General features: G+C 37.7%; 1 protein-coding gene across 1 annotated transcript; it reads right to left on the reverse strand.

Moving 5' to 3' along the window:
* Window positions 1-15,018: 15,018 nt before the first annotated feature.
* On the reverse strand, window positions 15,019-20,367 carry naga (N-acetylgalactosaminidase, alpha-). The gene is made up of 9 exons (XM_015390082.1): window positions 20,237-20,367; window positions 18,471-18,627; window positions 18,112-18,252; window positions 17,566-17,777; window positions 17,379-17,473; window positions 17,112-17,273; window positions 15,979-16,176; window positions 15,739-15,879; window positions 15,019-15,618 (listed from the first exon to the last, which is right to left on the reverse strand). The coding sequence occupies exons 2-9, from the start codon at window positions 18,623-18,625 to the stop codon at window positions 15,418-15,420; spliced, it is 1,305 nt and encodes a 434-aa protein (XP_015245568.1). The 5' UTR covers window positions 18,626-18,627; window positions 20,237-20,367; the 3' UTR covers window positions 15,019-15,417.
* Between the last annotated feature and the right edge of the window lie 604 nt (window positions 20,368-20,971).

Here is a 20,971-nt window from a genome sequence, read left to right on the forward strand (position 1 = left end):
ATCATCCCATCTCATATAAAAGCATTCTTGTAGCTTTGAATTAGGAGTTCATAATTACAATTGTCCAGGTGCACACCAGAGGGCGCCATATTGGGTAGTCTCCATGTGACTACAGTTGCCGAAATAGAGCAATCATGTCAGCCGACGCCTTCCATATCTATGTGATGAACCGAAATAAAACAAGGGTCTATGGCTGCGTCCGAACATCCGCCCTAACCCCTAAATCCTTCAATCACTATGTAGAGGAGGGACTATATAGTGGACTTTATAGTGAACTCTGTTAACTGACCATTTGGACTGCTTTTTTCTCCAGGCAGCCGTACTTCTCGAGGTATTTTTTCTTAAGTTTCATCATTTAACAACTTTATCAAATGTAAAGGGGGTAGATGTTTTCCCTTGATTTTCTTCTTCTTTTTGGAGAGCAAAATGACTTTGCAGCTCGTGAAAGCAGCTCCGAATGTCAGAAGCCGAAATGCAGTTATTGTTCACTCTAAGGATGGGCTTCTAGCTTTGGCTCACCGTCCATCCAGAGACACTGTAGCTAGCAGGGAGTAAACAGCACAAATCTAAGACATTAGTTTAAACATTGCTGGCTTCCATCTAATCAGAGGCCAACGGACAAGCGATAGTGGTAAGAAGAGAGGAAGATGTAGCCATTTTTATTGATGATCGCTGGCGCAGCTCAGAGTACGTAAGAGTAGAGTCCTGCACGGGTCGAGTTTTACCAACCCGCACCCGCCCGAACACGTTAGGATGAGTATCGAACCCGACCCGTCACCCGCGGATATCTTCAATTCAAATCCGAGTCACCCGCTAAAATGCAAAAGAGCATTTTAGCGGGTGACCCGTCGGGGACCTGGGGGTACCCGACCCGTTGAAGGACTCTACGTAAAGAGTTACAGAGAGATTTTGTGCAAGGTACATTGAGTTCCTACTTTTGTACTGCGGCCGCACATGATTCTAAATGAAGGACATTTCTGTTACTTATAGCCAACAATAACAACCATATAACAACAACTATGATCGTCATCGACAAATTTATGACATTCCACGGCTTCTGTCGTACATATCAAAGCAAGGTCATATTTAATTGATTTAGCTGACCACTAGATGGTGTGCCAGCGTGGAAATCTTATACACTGTGGCTTTACTAAGAAAAGTCAATGGGAACCTTTAATTCTTTGTGAAAAAAAAATGGAAATGAAAAGAAGACAAGGTGATTTAAAAGATGTATTGACAGAGGATATTACAACATTAAAAAGCAGACACTCTATTATCTAAAAGAAATTAAATGAATTAGAAGCTGTAAAAGGGTAGCTTAGTGTTTGTTAAAAAATGGGATCTGTTGAAGAGTAATTAGTAGTTAATATTTGTACAAGAAAATGTTCATGATTAGTTTTCTGTTAAGACCAAAGTTAATAATAATTGGAATATAGCCATTGAAAAATGGAACACATATTCCTATCATGGCAAATATAGTCTGATAAAACATATTTTTTTTATACAACATGACCTTCATATCAAATAGTTAACTCTGGTCAGAAATGCCTAACTTTACATAACGTGTCCATGCTTTGCATTCAAGGTAACTGGTAATGGATTTAGCCTCTGGGAATAAGTATTTTGCTTTTCAAAACACAAGGACAACTATCTTACTTAATAACACATGAACTACTTTTTACTCTCTAATGGAACCACACTCATAAAAACATCTAGACTGCCCTTCTATTTTACTTGATACCTTTTTTTTTACTTTACATTGAAATTTATAAGGTTTTTAACATTAAATTTAACATAACATTTCATTGTAATACCAGGGGGAGTGGCAGCCTAGTGTTTGGGGGCATAGGGCTTGGAATACTGAGGTTGTGAGTTCAAAACCCACTCCCACAGACTGTCACTTTGGGTTTCTGAGCAAGAACCTTTACCCCTGATTGCTCCCCGGGTGCTGCACAGTGGCAGCCCACTGCTTCTTATTTTTTTTTTTTTTTTAATCTTTTAATAGATGCTTGTGAATGCTGATTAAAATATTTTTATGATTTTGCAAAAGATTAGATTTGAAAAAGAAGGCCTACATTTCAACAACCATATCACTGTAAACAAGCTCTATTTTTTATCTTCTTTGTCCTTATTGCTGTTTTTGAATGACTGAGCGGTTTTAAACATAGCAGAAGTTTGCTGTCCAGAGTGCTCATGTTAGTATTGGCAGAGAGTTATAACCAAAACCTTAAAGCAAATGGTGCACACAAAAAAAAAAAAAAAGAGATGCATTTATTTTTTTTTGAAACAATCATGCAGAATGACATTTGAGATTAATAAAAACATACTAAAGCCACAAGATAAAATGCTGAGAATTTCTTATTACTTCTACCATGTAGGTTAACAATGCTAATCATATAGTCAAACAGTCACTGTGGTCTATGGTTCACTTTAGTTCAATTTGAAATTTTTCAGATTTTCTAGTACAGAAGACAAGAGAACCTCCTACTGAGGACAAAGTAGAGAAATATTTTTTTATTGGCTTTGTATTGCAAACATATGGCTAAGTTAACTTGGATTCATGTGGCATCATTCAAAATATCAAGCTTTAACTAAAGAAAAAAGTTGACAGAAATGTCCAAACATTATTGTCTTATAATGTTAAGAATAGCAGGTTCCTTTGGTATATTGACTAGAACATGATCTTTTTAGGTATGGTGTAGTTACAAGATTTGAGCAATGACCTCTGCGACAGACAAAGTGAAGCAGAAGTACAACATATCATTGAAAGAATCATTTATCAAGATATTTTGACCTCATTGCCTTAAATTGAATTATCATAGCCCGTTTGACATTCTTGACACATGGATACTTGAGCTCAACATAGTGATACTATATGAGCAAATGACAGACAGGCAAGCCAGCAAGCCAGAGGGGTCAGCTGTATTAAAAAGAGAAAGTTCAAATGTTATTAGACCCAAACAAAAATAGGACATGTAACCATGCATTGATTCGCGCAAGCCAGACAAAAGGTTATGAAGAACATTGTTGACCGACCATGCATCTATTTTTGCTGGCCTCCTGCAACAGGTCTCTTTTTTGCACACTAATCTCATCAAAAGTTTCTGCTACATCCTGCTGGGGGCTTTATAAGGCTTTTCCCCCAAAATAGACTGATTATCAAAAGCAAGTGACAAACTGCTGCTGTGCAAATGCTTGTTAAATATCTGCTGGAGCTCTCACAAGCCTCTAATGCACACCCACAAAACTCTTTTTCCAAGGAACTCCACCTGCTCTTTCCAGCTTTCTCCAGCCTTTTTCCAATGAACCAGCTTGAGCCAGATCAAGCTGCTGGGCTGGCAGTGTAAGGCTTCCAAAGCTAAGAGTGGCTTTTTTTTCTTCTTCTTTTTTTTTTTGATCTGTGCCCAGAAAGGTAGCAGAATCTCACTAAGAAACCTCAGACATAAAATACAATAATTGACTTTCTGACAGATAGGAATTATGTCTACAGGAGTCTCTGACAGTTTTCCTGTGTGGTCTTAGATCATTTTGACTGCACAGCAGAAGTGTACCAAAATGTGGAGCCTACAGAAGAGAGCGAACGAGAGAATATGAGTAGGACGTTGTGTGACCGAGAGTGCAAAGTCAAAAAGGGTAGATATAAAGTTAAAGGGAAAGAATGAGCTCATGGCGAGTGAGCAAGAGAGGGAATAGTATTGGCTGTAGTCGCTGACTTTGACCCACACAGACTGGCAGTAAGAAGGCAGCTGACATTTTGGCCTGCTCCCAAATGCTCTGCAACGTGCAGCCTGCCTCGTTCGCAGTAAAGTCAACGTAACAGTAACCAGGCGCGTCTGTTTAACTGAGTCAACAGCAGCCACTGGTGGACAAGTCCAGACATTCATTCATAAAAATTACAGGCACTAAACTCAATGGCTGCAAGCAGGAAATTTAGAACACTAAAATTCCCATGAGTCATGTAGAATTAGGACAGTTCCTACTGCTACCTTCAGACATAAGATATGATGTACATGGTCTGTGTCTTCTCCAAGTGGGTAAATGTCTTGAAAATGCAAAGAAGATACTGTATACACAGACAGTCTCCTACAGCTGAACTAACAAATCTCTAAATAGACAGTAGGATGTCTTCTGTTAATGTAGGAAGAAAAGAGAACAACTTCCACTTGCTATCCAAATTCTGGAACAAGGTCAAGAAATGCACCAGACCCAAGTAGGGTCATAGAGTACAAAAAAGAAGGGGAGGAGTGTGTGCCGCAGCCGCTGTAGTGTCCAGTCATCAGCAAGTACATGAGCAAGGGAATGCAACAGGAGGAATACAACAGAGTCACAGAAAGAAAATAGTCTGATGTTAAAGTTCCTGTTAGGTAATACACAGGTAAATTCTTTCCCCCTTGCTTTATAGAAAATGGTGTTATCACGTCTAGACTCTTGAAGTAGGAAAATGAGAAATCACTGATTCATTCTGGCCAAACCTTTGGCTATCTATGATGACCACCAGTTAAGCCTTAAAGGTAGCATTCTGTTCACATTAAGCAATTGTTACAATCTCTATACATGTAAGATTTTACCTAAATTCCTTTCTATGTAATACATACATGGAAAAAAATGTTGTTACCACTTGTTAAATGAATGAAAAAAACACTATAGTCACAGAAATAACTTGAACTAAAATAAGTATTAGTAAATAAATAAAGTGATTAAAAAAAAATAGACTCATGAAACGGACCTGGACAAAACTGATGGTACAGCAGAAAAGACTAAAAATAACGTGACCAGAGGGACATGTGAAACATAGATGTGTCCAATTAACATTACAGGTCTCTAAAATATAGTAATTAGTCATTGGGCCTATATATATGGCTACAGGTAGTCACTGTGCTGACTGGTGACGTGGTGTGTACCACACTTAACATGGACCAAAGGAAGAAAAGGAAATACTTTGAGATTAGAAAGAAAAAGCATGTTAAAGGTATAGGCTTTAAGACCATCTCCAAGTAGCGTGATGAGGAATTTTGATCACAAATCAAAGAGATTGATAATATGAATGGTAACAAAAGAGCCCGCAAAATCTTCTAGAGATTAAAAGCGAGAAACAGTGTTAGATTTCAACATCCATCGTTGTTTGACTCTAAGTGGAATTAATGGGAGATGATCGAGGGGAAGGAAAATAAGTGTTGAAGATCAAATGTCAAATGATGCATGAAGCGAATCAAGCCTTCTTCACATTTGATCACTTTAAAACTATTGCACAAAATCTTCCCATCATCTTTGCCCTTTGACCTCTGGGTGTGATAAGTGAGACCCACCGGTCTTCAGCTGAAGCCTAGCATTACGTGGCAGGTGAAAACTGCCTACGATTCAGAGAGAACCGAACATAGTGTCAATTCAACTCGATCCTGCCTGCTCTGAAGCAGTTAAAAAAAACCATTGGGTGTTTTGCCTGATCGACCCTTGTTTGCCAACAACGGAGCAGTTCTACCCCAACTGTGTTGCGGAGGTGCCTTTGTGACAACGTTTTCAGCCACCTTTGTCTGACATTTAAGACATCCTCTCAAAGACGCTGTAAGGGATCAAATTAAGCCCTGTAGATCTTCCTCTACTACTTTGCATCTGACTAATTCAGGTCTCTCCAAGAGCTGCCTGTTGGACAAGTGGGCTGGGTTTCTAATCTAAACCAGACATGGTCCCTTCCTTTCCAGTAAACCAACACACAGTCACCTTCCTTTTCCACTTTTTCCCCTCTAGCTTAGGTGAGGTATATAATAGATAACTTCATGTGTTTTATCTGAAAAAAGCTTTTTAATTTCAACTGTTCATAGTTTTTAAATAAAAGAGTTCTGAGCTGAGTATCACTATAAATGATCTGCAATGTGTGTTTTTTTTTTGTCTGGAGAGTTAATATGCTACGGTTTGGTTGGCTACCTCATCTTCGGCCATGCATGTATGTAGGGACCACCATCTTAGGACAAAGTTATAAAGCCCTTTGTCCTGGCTCAGCCCGGCTCATAACCTGGTCTCCAGTTGTCATCTGAAGGCTGCTTTATACTCAGAAACCAGGTCGTCTGCGTCTCGCATTGAATGCAAATGTGCCTCCGCCCCTGCCGCAGAAACTCTGCTGCACCTCTCCATCATTGTAGGCGACTGCCGACAGTGCTGCAGACAGGAGGCCTCTGATTGGTCAAATCTGCATCCGCTCTACACTATGCATAGAGTCGTTTACCGACATTGCGGAAAATGACTCGTGAAGTTGGACCAGCTAGAAGAGCAAGTTGCGCAAGAACACTGGGACCCCTTTTCCACCTGGATCCCCGCTCTTTTTCGCCCTCATGTCCCTCCATTGTCACACAAACTTGCCCCCACTTCCTCACCACCTCAGCCGTATCTAGACCCACAGCTAGTTCATGATTGTCCCTCTTGCGTTGTGGCATGGAATAACATAGCGCAGACCACAGTTCAATATTGGGCATAAATCAAAAATCTGTGAAAAGCTCACTGCGACACACTGCTGTTGGAGGATAACCAGCCCTTTGAGCTAACCCATTTCACTCCAGTGTGCTGCATTTTAATGCATTCCTGAGTCAGTATTGATTATACACTACAAAATCAATAGAAGCTTCACTGATTGAGATTTAAGATCTCTGCATAAATTGTTATTTACATTTACCTGCTGATATTTTAAAGAACACCCTAAATGCATTAACCCACCCAAAATTAAACATTCCTTAGAGGCTTGAAACGGACTCTTAGACCCCTTAGTGAGTCTTCCGTTATTGCCAAACTACATGTTGAAAAACCACAAAGCATCTGCACGACAAAAATGTAACTTTTTGTCAAGGCACATCAGTTTGTCAAGAAAAGAACACCATCCCTACTGTAAAATTCAGAGGAGGCTCTGCTATGTTTGTGGCGGTTTTATTTAATCTGGCAAAGGGTGTCTTGAATCCTTGCGGGGCCCAATCAAATCTCAAGACTATCAAGGGATTTTGGAGAGAAATGTGCTGCTTGGTCCCAGTTGCAGCCACGGGTCTTCAACAAGATAATAACTGAAAACATTCAGCTAAAAACACCCAAGAATGGCTTAGAGGAAAATATTAGACTATTCTGAAGTGGTTTTTAAGTGTTAAAGAATATATATAGTAACTATTCTACAAATTTAAAGCCAGAAGAAATATTGTTTTCTCGGCTTCTTCACAACATTCCCTGTTTAGAACAATGCATTTTGCTCAAATTTGTTTGCTTTCTGCTCACACTATATAGCTTGTGGCAAACTTGCAGAAAAGTATTCTTATTGCGTTTTTTTTTTTTTTTGCCAGACAATCAACAAATCCATTTTTAATTATCCGACTATTGGACATGAAATGTATGGCTTTCAATCGAATCCACTAATTCTCCTGCTTGAACTGTGGAACTCTACAGCTCCTCCAAAGGCACCATGACTGGCATGGCTGCCTCTCTGATTGACACTCTCCTTGTCAGATCTCTATGTTTAGGTAGATGCATTCGCATCACCTGACCTGGGCATTCACAACTTTAGCTCTGAATAATTCAAGTCTCTGATATTTTTTAACTTGATAAATAAGAAATTAACTGAGCCACTCTAAGATATAATGATGTAATTTCCCAGCTCCAGTGAATGCAACACAGGCCTGACTCCATGACCAATGAAAGAGGAGTTTAGGGCACTAATCCATGTTTTATTTGCTGTTAGCAAATAAAACATGGAATTTCTTTAGTGAAAATTAAATTAATTTTTAAACCGACTCTCATGAGGTGGAAGAAATAAAATCCACCTCATGATATAAAAAGTTAGACCAATCATGCTGCAGATGCTCTTTTTTCGCCACATAGTTTATTAAGCAGTGAGTGCAGAGACAGTTGAGGAGACTGAGGATTGGGAAAGAGCAGTGAGCTGTTGAGTTGAGCACAACACATAGCTAAGGGCACCTAAAATGGATAAAAGAGCAGAGCACCACACACCTGATGAAAAGCATGTGTGAGGTTAACACAGTGGAACTCTCTTAATGCGATGGTAACTGTGTGCTGAAGTATATAACTTCCTGGTACTGCGTACTGCCCAATCTTTACACGTACATACACAGAACTAGACCATACTGTCACCGCATGACATCCCTCACCCTCCCACCCAACTCCGCCTCAGTGCAACTTGTAATTGGCCAACTCTAGGGGGTCACATGTTGAATGGACCAAGCTTAACTTGTAGAAGTAGAAAACACATTTTCAAAGCCTTTTGGTCAGGGGAGACGGTATGTTCTGGTTGGTACTGTGTAACTGCAAAGATTGGGTGGTATGCAATACAACTTCAGGATGTTGCTTTCTTGTATTGTCATAAACAAACTTATAATAAATTTGTTTTATTAGGTTCAGGATTGTCATGGCATTATAAGGTAGTTTTTGAAGTGATGAACAAATTGAGGGGGGTGTAATGGGTGAAACAGTTTTAACCCTGACACTTTTGTTTTAGTCAATCAAGAGTTAAAATAGCTAATCTGTTCTATAACTTACTTTAAAGAAAAGCCTCTGTAGTTGTTTCATCAGCCTCAGTATAGCCACAAGGGAAAAAATATTAATTACCCCTGAATATTTTTTTTTTATTATATATAATTTTTCTCAAATCAATTAAATGGAGACGCTAGAGGCTCAAAATCAAAAATTTAAATGTATAATTTAGGTTTAGAGTTTAAGAAAACAACATGAGTCGCTAACATTTTTTATATAGTTTGAGCAAGAATTAAAAAGTGCCGTAACCCCTGTTCTTTGTTTCATCAATAATTTCTTATCAAAGGTTTTTTGAAAATGTGATACGAATTATGTGGGCAAATTAAACTGATAATTTCCTTTTTTTTGTTATTATAAACAATTGTATGTTCTGCTTTTATCCCTGAGATGTTAGAACAACGTGTCCTGTGTCATAATAATGCTCTAGCTTTTATGTCAGACTCTCCTTGCTAATTAGAAGGAGCATAGATATATTTGCTCCACCTACATCTCCAGTGACACAAAGATCTGGTTCAAAGAAACCAGCTGGTCCAGTTCTACTTGTTCTCTCTTTAGATTTTTATGTATTCCACGTGTTTTTGCATGTTCAGAGTGCAGGCTTTCTGAGCAGTATTACCACTTGTGGCTGGCCCTGTAAACCAGTGGATTATGACCACTTAAAAATCCTATTAGTCGCTTCTCAGTTTGATCCGCTGCCAGTTTCTGCTTGGAAAAAGTGCATGTGGTGTACGTATCAATGTTGCTTTTATATTTACTCCCTAAATCAGGGGCCTCCAACATTTATCAGTCCAAGAGCCTAAGATTCATGAGACAGCAAGGATTCTTTGCCTCACCCCCGGCATATCCTTCCTGGGACACCCAGTTAAGGGATGCTTACACAAGGATTGCCAGCAGAATTGATGCAAACACTGAAATAAGCCCAGAGGACAAATTTCAGCACAAATTTCCACCTCATAATATTTTACAAAATAAAAGAAGAATAGTTATCAGGTTTTAATGCAAACCCTTGGTCCTGTGGAAATAGTAGATTTTTGTAGCAGCTAGCCAATACCCTCGTTGGGCTTAAGGGGGTCCGCGGAGTTGGGTTTGCAGAAAAAATTATACCTATGTGAGCTACAAGAGTTTTACGGTCCTGGAGCTGAAACATTTTGTCAAATAATTTAACATCACAAAATGGCAAAGCTCTAATTCTACACTAGCAACCAGTCTGAGCAGGATGGTGGAAAAACTGTAGAGTAATGCTTCAAAGAACACAACAAAGAGTCTGAAGATTTGCCCGGCCTGAATCCACAAAGAGTGGGAAGAAAGCAAACTTCACATAGACCTCAACCCACAAACTGTTTATTTCTACAATGCTATTGCCATTTCCCAGCAGTGCAAAATCTATTACATCCTGAGATTTAATTCCTCCAAGTATTGTTAACAGGGTCTTTCAAAAATATTGGTACTTTTTTAACTTTTCCAAATTTACTCATATTACACCCCAGAAAACATTTTATTTTGTGGGTCTTGTGACCACAGAAAGAAAGCGGTGAACAATTAGGAAGTTGACAAAAAGGATTCAAACACAAATGTATAAACAGTATTGAAATTTAGCCTTTTTCACTCTTTCAAGCTGTTGAATCTAGCTGCCTTTATATGTTGACAGCACAACTTTCAGTCATGCACGCTATTATTTATGAAGTAGTGCTGAGAAAAAAAAAGCCATTGGTGGAAAACAAACATAAGTCTGTTTGCAGTTTGTTGGAAGCCATATGAACACAGCTAACGTGGAGAAAAATGCTCTGGTCCAAGATGTTTTTGGTTTGCACCATAGCAGTAATAACATGAAAGTGGCAGCTTCTCTTCAGTCCAACTCTACATTTAAGGATAACTGAGAATCTGTGGCAAAACTCCAAACTTTTACCTTATGGGGCTGAATACATATACAGAACGCTTTCTTTGTTTTATACAATTAAATGTATTTGAATAGATTAAAAATGGCACCATTCCTCTTCAGAAGTATCATCTATTGAATGAAATCCAAATATGTTCAAATTAATGATGATGGGTTTAATGTTACAAAGAGACAGCAAGATTGAAGGGTGTGAATACTTTTGCAAGGCGAGGCAGATCTGATCCACTGGATAGAGCAAAAGCTAAATAATTTTATTTTATATTTAATTTCCTTAATAAGCCAAACATTTTTGTTTAATATAACTTTTATAAATAATTAAAAAAATATTTACCGGTAATTTGACTACATTTGTGGATTTAAATTTCCATCTGACAGAACTGACGGGTATTCCGATATATTGAGTTTTGTGCTTATATATAAAATATATGGGAGTAAAATCAAGATTACAAAGGTGCCAAACATTGGTGTGGTCTCAAACAGGCACAGATAAAGCTTGAAAAGCTGTTTTTTCTTTCTCTATTCAGTAATAGAGGAATCTTTTGTTTCTGTTGGTGGATCATATGAGCATGTTTTATTGTTTTCTGTAAAAGGTTTAGAGTCAAAGAGGATCACACCACCATAAAAAGGGGGAAGAGATTATGGTGTATGTGCATATCAGCTTTCCGGTATTGGCTGGAGTTAAAGGATGGTGATGTCACGAGTTAGCAGCCAGCCAAGCAGACTGGCAGCATCGGATGATGTGGTAGGGTGATACCAGGATCAGGTGCATGGAAACAAGTGTTGCAGTTTCTTTAGATCGAAAAACAATCCAGTTTGTATCACTGCACAAAAAAGAATGTGTCCACAAACACTGAGTCTTTCTAATTGCAGATTTAGAGAATTTAGACAAAGATAAATGTAATTACAAGACACTAGAGGCTGCTTCTCACTTTCCTTTCACTGCTGCTGCACCTGAATGACTAAGCCTCAGCCCACATTTCAGAGATGGTGCAGTTATTCTGGCCTATATAGAAAGTCTCGTCTGAATACATTTAATGTCAAAATTCCCTCCGTGTGTTGGGATCTTGGAGGTGTGAGGCAGGGAGTGTGACTAGCAGCGTGACAGAAATGAGTGGGAGGGCTGCAGGAGGGAGGGCTGAACAGAACAGAATCAGGGGTGTTAGTACGACACAAAGACGAGACTGGCAACTGCGACTCTCTGCAGCTGTGGGCCTACGTGAGCATCGGCAGGAACGCTCCTCTCCTCTCCGCCCCTCCCTTATCCACTCTTCCTCATCTCCTCTGCTCTCTTCCCCTTGCTGCTTCACTCATTTGCACCCCCAAACAGACTTTTTGAGGGCCCCTGCCATCCTCCTTTGTGCAAATCCTTCTTCACTGTTCTCTCATTATCTCAGGCATAACTCCCTATACTTCAATCCCATGTCAGGCTGCCAAACGATGTGGCCCTGGACTAGGGAGAGATAGGCTCTTGCTCAGTTAGCCAACAGATATCTGAGCAGGCTGAATGGAGAAGAAAAGAAGGCAAAGATCTTGTTTCACACACACACAATTTGGCCTGAAAGGACCAAGGAGAGCAATGTGTGTGTGGCAACAAATCACAAGGAGCAAGTTTCTTATGCATGCATACCACACTATAGGCCCATGTGACTACTCCAGCATCTTAAGAGTGTGAGCAAACACTGGGCTATAAGGCCAAGGTCGGAGGTGACATGCAAGAGACTGAGAAAGGAAGAAGATAGCATAGGGAGAGAGAAGATGAGGTGACAGAATAAATACAATAAAGAGTTAAGGAGATTCAAGGAAAAAATTGAGCATAAAAACAGTTTATACATTGTAGTAAATGTGTCAAAATTGGACAAAGTGATGTCAGCAGAAAGCAAATCATAGCAGCAAGAAAAATGAGCCAAATGAATAGCCTGATTGTCCTTGTGCTGTTGAGCAGGTGCATTTTTTGGCAGAGGATGGGACTGACAGACGCATGTTGCTATTCATATAGACTGAAGAGTGATGCTGACCTCTACAGGCTCATAGTGAATGTACAGAAAAAAATCCACACCTTAGGAATGAAGATGTGGGGTAGAAATATACAGCTTTTCTCAAAGGTGTTCATATCCCTTAAACAGTTTATATATTTGCAGTTATATCTCTCTCTCTGTTGTGTATGTGGCGTGGCCTATATATGGATCAGCCCACAATTTGGGCAATTGTCTGTTATTGTTTCAAACAAAAAAATCAACACTTTTTAAATTTATGCTGTGCACAAAGCATAGAGGACTTTTGTTTCCAAAAGACATGTAGAAGTTTTCTCACCACAAATCACAACAACAGTCTTACCTAAGCAGGACTGGGATTTTAATGCTCTTGGCAAAGGTCACTTTAAGTGACATAGTTTGAAGAAAAATGAAGTGAAAGATAAAAATGAAAAACAAGTCTCTTCACATGTCAGTAGAAATATTCTGGGCCAAAACCCTCTGATGGATTCAAGATGATGCTGAGTAATTTAAAATGGAATTTAATTTAAGCCTTTGATTCTTTATACTGCCGTTTGTCAGAAACAGATATTTTATGAAACACATTGATTATATCATGCCGTCACTGTTTAAGATGATTGTTTTAAAGCAAGACCTCATTTATTCACGTATTACTTGTAATAATTTTTATGAAACTGATGTATTTTAGCAACATGTCTGCCATGTATTTAAAAAAGAACTAATAATCAAATTAGGGTATGTTTTAGTAACTAAGCTATCAAACAACCCTGTCTGTGTTACATATTGTGTAAAGACTTGGCCATTTATCAATTTATATAGCAGCACAAGGATCGTTGGGTTTGTTTTCCTTTTCAGTCAGTTCATTATGACCCTTGTTTAACAACGCATCTGTAAAGGGGATTGACTAGAATCGCATGATGGAGCCCAGGCCTATTTCCACTGTATTTAGTAAGTATCGGTAATAAATGTCATGCTCTGACAGTATTTTTGCACATCATTAATAAATAGGATCAAGATTAAAAGTCTTGTGAGGTCAAAGTCATTTGTGGCAACTTAAAAAAAAAATCTGATTAAACAATGCTAACCTCCTTGTGCACATAAATCTAAAAAAAAAAGTCTCCTTTGAAGAACTGGAAAACAGATTTTGACCAGATGATTTACAGTGTGCTGAAAAATGAACACTAGAACAGCTGTCACCAATTTCTACATCAAATAAAACATCTAATAGAAAACATTACACAGTCTTATTTCATCCCTATTGAATATACAGTTTAGGTAATAGATACTTGTTGTTTTTTTTCCACCGATGTCTTTTTTTGGTCCGATACCGATCCCCGATACCTAACTGTGCAGTATCGGCCGATATTGATATGATACCAATACCACGTGTTTGGTGGGTGTGTGTGTATTCATATGAAGAGCTAAATACTACTTGGATGTAAAATAATTGCCATCATGGCTTTGTCAAGCTGCTGCCTGCCTTTGTGAAGCAGGAAAAAGACTAATACAAAGTGAATCCAGTAGAACTTTTATTGCCTATCTGGAATGGGTGACAATAGTTGAATAAACTTTTGGCTCTAAAAATGATATCAGTGCCTGCCTGATACTGGTATCGGTGCAACACTAATAGATACTAAAGAAAATGAGCATCTCTACTCCTTATAGGCGAAAAAATGGAACCCGATTGTGTCACTATGTAAGATTTGTGACTAAATAACGTTATAGACTTTTGTTGTTATTTGAATCCAGCTCTTCGATTAGGATCAATTCTATGTTAAACTGCAATAATCTGTAAAGCATTTTATATGCTGTAAATAATAATAAATAACCTGTTACAACAGAATTTATAACAGTCATTGATTACATACATAAGGGGATGACGGCCTAATCGTTTGGGAACAGAGCTTGGAATCCTCAGGTTCTGAGTTCAAGCCCCACTCCCACAGACTGCCACTCTGAGTCTCTGAACAAGACGCTCAACCCCACACTGCTCCCCGGGTGCCCCATGATGGTAGCCCACTGCTCCCCAAGGGGATGGATTAAATGCAGAGGTACATTTCTCCAACGTGAGTTCAATTATACATCTTTAAGAACCAGTTGTGAGGAAAATAAGGACTTGCCAAATGCTCCTAGTTCTGCAATCATTGTGTAATAAAGGTACTGGGAGAATGCAAACACTGTCTGGGCTGCTTACGTAATACAAAGGGTTCAACAATGGGCATAAAGGATGGGTAGATTGGAAAGAGACTCAACATAATACTTATGCATTTCTTTCTTAAAGCACATAATTCATGGCTGATACTTCACACCAATTTCATTTAAGTTTGCTCTTATTTAGATGAACCTCTGATTAAATATACTCTTGGTTAATCCGTTAGAAAAGAAAAACAATGTAAAACTTCACAGTTCATTAGTGAATATCACAAAAAAAACTTATAACTTATAAATAAACATCAAACGGCTATTCCTAAAACTTACTTAAGTTCAAATAAACTCAAGGAATACCTTCTTATAAAATTTATTTTTATTTAAAAAAAGAATAGGACATTTTTTACAAACAAATTTTTCTATAAAATTTTTCTAAAAAGAAAAAAAAAAAAGAAAAATAGAGAATTTACTTTATCTATAAAGTAGTTGTGACAGTGCCAACAATTCTTGAATTTTAGTTCATTTTGTCTAAGAAAATTTCTTTGGAATAGATTTAGAAAACAAATAGACAAAACATGTTGATTTGAAGTCAGTTCTAAACGGCTTTATATGTGAGATTACAAAATCACCGCCGAGAATAAAATCTCTTTGCGATTTAATCAAACCGTATCTGCAACCCCCAAAAAAACTGTGCGAGTATGATTGCTGAAATTGTATAAAAACTTAAAGCCTAAATCACTCTGAGGTTCCCAAAACAAAAACAAAAACGCTTTTAGCGAATGGCTGAAGTTGATGCAAATCAGACTAAATGTGGACAATGACGCTGAGGAAAAAACTCTAAAACCTTTAACAGATAATAAAGGTTTAAAGAAAGACTCGAGGAAAAGCATTTTCCTCTGCAACGTAGGCCGGTTTATGGAGTTTGTTCCCTTTGAAATATGGGTGGTACTGTAGTTTGCCAGGCGCTGAGATGTACCACATGACCACACCTGTTGGGTTCACAGAAACCACAAACTCAGTGGAGTCCTTGAGGACATCAGTCTGGCCAGTGTAGACATCAGTGAACTAGGAAAAAAAAAAAAAAAACAGTGAAAGCAGTGATTCTTGAATGAAAATCTCCGCATTAAAACAATTTTCTCATTAAAGCCTTAACCAGCACTGGAAAACTAAATGTCAGAGACCTACCTTGTAGCTGCCTGTGGTGAAGTTGAGTTTTTTTAGGGAAGTTTGGTAGCGATAGGGCATGTCAGTACGGCGGCTGAAGAACACTAAAGCGCTGGCGTTGTTCAACAGGGGGCGCCAGAACACCTCAATCCCATTCTTCTCCTTAAGATAGAAAGCATGTCAGAGCATGTATCAAATTTCTAATCGTTTCCGTTTTTATTTTGCTCACTGCCAATGATGTAACAGCAGCAACATCCACACCTTGAGAATACGTCTTCCCTGGATGCCCAAGGGGTCCTGGTTGATGCTGATGATCATTTTGTTTTGAAGGATGCTGCGGGCTCCACTGCTGATGGTGCGAAGGTCGTTGGACATGAACAGGGGAGCAGCCATGATTGCCCACAAAGCCATCTGGGAACGGGACTGGTCCATGCTCAGGCCAAAATCTCCAATTACCAGCTGTTGAGAACAAAAAATGATCACCCAGTCAAAGTAGATATCTAACTGGAGAAATTCCAGCCTCTTTGACAAATCAAATCTCCTTATCTCCCATTGAGAGAGATACTGTCTCATTATGAGCAAGAACATGTTAGAAATAGAGACAGAGCGTTCCTAAACAAATTCAGACTTTTAAGGACTCCAATCTTTGAGACTTTTAGGCCTTTTAAAGGGGTTTGCACAACCACCAAAAAATGGATTTCAAAAAACTAAGTAAAGCAGTTAAATCGCTAAGTCTACAGGGGGCTGAGCTCAAATATAATTTGGTAACATACTAAATTATTTGTTAGCTTAGCCCCCCTGTAGATCTGACCTATGTAAGGAACTAAAGAACAACGAATGTAATGAATAACTTTTTTATAAAGTAAGAAGCAATGTAGAAAAGTGATTAAATGATTAACTAACTAAGAGCATAAACAACTTATGGAATAAGTGTTGAATATCTAACTTAATTTGAATTATAAGTAGCTTTGTAACACTGGAGAATTTTTTATCTAAATAAGTTTTTTTTTTTCTTAAAATAAGTGCATTTTTTCTTGATTGAGGAGCAAAATGGGGCCCTTTGCCAATGGAATAACACAATTTACGTTAAAAATAAGAATAATTGCATTGTCTTATTTCAAATGCATATTATCTAATTATCTTCTTTTAAGAGTAAAAATACTCATTCCATTGGCAAATCATCTTATTTAACTACTACAATTAAGGGTAAATACACTTAATCTAAGAACTTTTTACCTTTTTCTAGCTCGTTCTTGCAGTGAAGTCAGTAAAAAAGTGGCTACATGAATTAGTAAATACATTTATAAGAATTAAATAACTAAGTACATAAATAACCAAGTCGGAAGAATGGAAGGAAGCAAGGAAGGATCGATGGATGGATCACAAAGACCAACCATGTCAGGGTCGTTCCACCTCCCAGGTCCGGCTGCTGGGGCCAGTACATCCTGGTTGTTAAAGAACCAATCAGCGATGCTCAGCACACTGCTCCATGAGTCTTGGATGTCACCATAGTTACGCCAAAGGTTGCAGATCTGTCCGAGCTGAGTGTAATTCACCTGAAACGTAATTTATATTGATTTTATTAAGCACAACCAAAAAACATTTCCTGGTTCTGATAGAACAAGGTCTTCTTCTCATATCTATTTGCCAGCATTAAATACCTTTGGTGGAAGTCCACCCTGGTAAGCAGGCCAGCTGCAGGAGTAGGCAATGGGGCGACCGGTTGCATTCAAAGCCTTTGACATTTGGGGATATCCTACAAGAAAAAAAGAAAACACAAGGGTCAATCGGGATTACACGCTGAATAACCAACCAGTAGGACCAAACTAAAATCTTAAGCGTTCTTACCCAGCTCCTGCTCAAGAGCGTTGGAATAACAGCCGTCGAATTTAAACATATCCACCTCCCAGTCTGCAAATGTCTGAGCATCAATTTCAATCTTATCCAGCGTTGTCCCCGGGTAGCCCCCACAAGTATGGGTGCCCATGTCGCCATAGATACCCAGTTTGAGGCCCCTGTCATGCAAGTATCGCGCCAGCCTATGGATTCCCCCTGGAAACCTGAATCAAACATTGGAAGTAAAACATTAACTACTGAATGTTATCACTATTTCAAACCGTGGTTAAGATACTATTGTGATCCAATAGTAACAGTAAAAAAACGTTCCCATTTCTTTAAAATAGTGGGTCATCTACGCATCAAAACTTCCATAAGAGCCCAAAGGTTGCTCTGCACTTCTGCTGACTGTGCACTGATGATATCTGTAGGATTAGGTGCTTGGCTGAGTTTGTGACACTGTTGTACTGACACTCCTTTTGTTTTATTGGCTTGTTAAATTAGACATGAGAGAAAAAAAAAAAAGACTTTTGATGTCTGAATGCCTCCATTCTGTACCTATTAGGGTCAGGCTGCAGCCGTCCATTTTTATCTCTCTCCATTGAAGCCCAGCAGTCGTCTATGTTCACATAGACGTAGCCCAGTTCCTTCCAGCCGTCCTCAAAGAGTCTGTCCGCCATGTCAATAAATAGATTCTCACTGGAGGGAGAAATGCAATGTTTACCACTGAACTTAGCAAGAACTCATGCTGCATTTAAATAAAACTATTGTCTGCATCAAAGTGGAATAATTTCATTAATTTCATCCTCCATCACTATTAAAAAAACAATAAACAATTTACCTAATGTTATACCTTTGGATTGCCTATATAAAATAATATCTCTTTAAGTGTGCTTTTTTATTAAAAGCCTGCTTGCCTGATGCAGTTCTTTGGGTCGTTTTTGCAGTCAATGTCACAGCGGTATCGTTCCCATGCCAACCAGCCCATTGGAGGTGTCCTCATCAGTCCATTGTCAAGGGCAAAGGTGGTCATGGAGGCCACAGAGGCAAAAAAAAGCACTGAAAAATGCATTCCTAATGTGGGAAAAAAAGGGAAATCTAATTAAAAATTGAACTAGAAAAGCATTCAGATGAATCTTTAACAAGAAAGTTTTATAATCTTTTAAATAACCACAAACACAAAAGTAAAACCTTAAGAATTTTTTTACTTTTTATTACATTATAGATGCAAACTTTATATATCAGAGTGACTTTATGTGATAGAATTAAACAATTAAGTGCTTAGTTGAGAAGAAGCAGAAAAAGAACACATAAACATCAGCATTACTTACACCTTTTAATCGATTGAGACAACAGTAGTTCTATTCAATCACCCCAATCAAGACCTTATAGAACAACATTTTCCTGCAATTACAGCTGCAGCCCCTGACAGGTTTTGGCTGTACCGGCTACATATCTAGAAACTAAAGTTATTTCCTTCTTTTTTATAAAACAGCTCAGGCTCAGTCAGACTGGATATGAAGCCTCTATGAAAACCAGCTTTTAAGTCAATAATGTTCATTTTAACAGTGGGTGCTGTTATTATCCTGCTAAAATGTGAACCGTTTTACTATCTTTATTTATTTATTTTTTTTCCTATTTTAGGCTTCATCCAGCTTCCCTTTAAGTTTAACCCTATAATGCCAAATGTATCATATTTGATACATACGGTTTCTGAAATGTTTTGCGTCTGACAGGTTTTGCATAATTTAATGGTAAAAACTTTGCTCAAAATCCTATGTACGTAGGTAATTAAGTTTAGTTTGGTTTCATCTCTATATGACATCCTCTAAAGCAACTTGAGGAAATGCAATTTATTTAGGGGCATCATCTGAGGTTTTCTAGTTACGTATTTAAAAAAGAAAATTAAATACAAATAAAAAGTTTGGTTTTTCTGCCAGTTCACAACTGTGCCCTGGTTTTTGTTGTTCATCAAGATTGAACCTTGATCAAATACATTTTAGCTTGTGGTTGTAAGGCATGAATACATTGTAACTGTGTATTGGCCTGTAAATATACAGTCATATGTTTATATTACTTTTTTATGTATTGTTTACTGTTTTCAAGGCTGCACTTTTTAAAAAAAATGAAATTGTCTGGATAGCTGTTCTTATCGAAATTTCTTTTTGTTTACATTCGTGTTCTCAAAATGACAAAATAAATCTGTCTAAGTCTAAAAAAACCCAAATATATTTAAATACTTCCAATTAATTTCAAGAACAGTGTGTGATAAAACATGGGAACCTTATGGAGGAAAAAACAAAAAGAAAATAAATGCCCTGCAAAACAAGAAAGCATATTTTAAAGCACTTTTTAAAAAGGTGTGATGTTGTTTTCAAGGTGTGTTTAACCTTAACAAACACCTTAAACCTTGTGATACTCAGCTGACTGGGAGCAGCAAGCTACACCAACCTGCTGAGTGACATCTGTTAAATGTTAAATGTTTGACAGCCATCAGACTGACAATAAATGTTCATCTCTTTGAGTAAAAATGCTGGATTGCAACAGCAAATGTCAGCATTTATCATAAAAAATTTTTTTTAAGTCATTCATCTATACTATTGTATATACAAATATGTGTATTTCCGTTAAAACAAATGCTGAAAACTATCCCAAAAATAAAAGGTAAAACAAAAAAACTTACTGTTGGCAGCTCGCGGTCTTCTCTTATTTAAGTTACTGCTTTATTTTACCCCTTATCAATTATTTAAGCGACCGAAAAACTCTCCTTTCCAAGTAAAAGGAACATTAGTTAACCTCCTATAAACACGGAAGTAGTATTCACGTGACTCTACCGTCAGCTGACGCTACCCCGGAAGTCAGTAAATGTATGGAGTGCATTTTGTGTCATTATTATTGTAGCAAGCAAAATCACTTTTTCTAAAAAAGTTACGTTTGCAAAAAATGCGAAAATGCGATACTACGGAAGAGGATTAGGGCCACTGGGAAAAAAAAAAAAAAAAACTTAACTGACTTTTACATTTTATTTCAGTTTAATATGGCAAAAAAGTCAGAGTTGTGTTGTGAGATTAAAGTCAGCATTCTGAGATTAAAGTCAGAATTCTGAGAGAAAAAAAAAATCTTAATTCAGATTTTTTTTTTTTTTCCATATTAAAGTGAAATAAAATTGAAAAATCTGTTAACTTTTTTTTAATTTTTTGCAGTGGTTAGTTAGTTAGTTCATTTTTTAAATAACTTTTTTTCCCCCTAAAACTTTATCAACAGATTTAACATTTTCAAATCGTCCTTCCTCAAATTTCATTAAAAAAATACAGATTTAATATTTAAAAAAAAACATTCAAATATATTTTTCTTTAGTTTTACAAAATCCATTCTTTTCAAATTGTGTTTTACACATCATATTGTCTTCACCTCTGGG

This window comes from Cyprinodon variegatus, unplaced genomic scaffold (assembly GCF_000732505.1).
Source record: "Cyprinodon variegatus isolate N-32 unplaced genomic scaffold, C_variegatus-1.0 Scaffold485, whole genome shotgun sequence".
In the NCBI taxonomy this organism is placed as follows: Eukaryota; Metazoa; Chordata; class Actinopteri; order Cyprinodontiformes; family Cyprinodontidae; genus Cyprinodon; species Cyprinodon variegatus.

Bases quoted from the DNA above. Each gene is read 5' to 3' on its own strand.
- naga (XM_015390082.1), bottom strand. From the start codon at position 18,625: ATGCATTTTTCAGTGCTTTTTTTTGCCTCTGTGGCCTCCATGACCACC. The intron at 18,253-18,470 runs GCAAGCAGGCTT...TTCTCCCTCCAG, and splicing joins GACCCAAAGAACTGCATCAG to TGAGAATCTATTTATTGACA. The intron at 15,619-15,738 runs GTAGGTCTCTGA...TTTTTTTCCTAG, and splicing joins TCACCACAGGCAGCTACAAG to TTCACTGATGTCTACACTGG.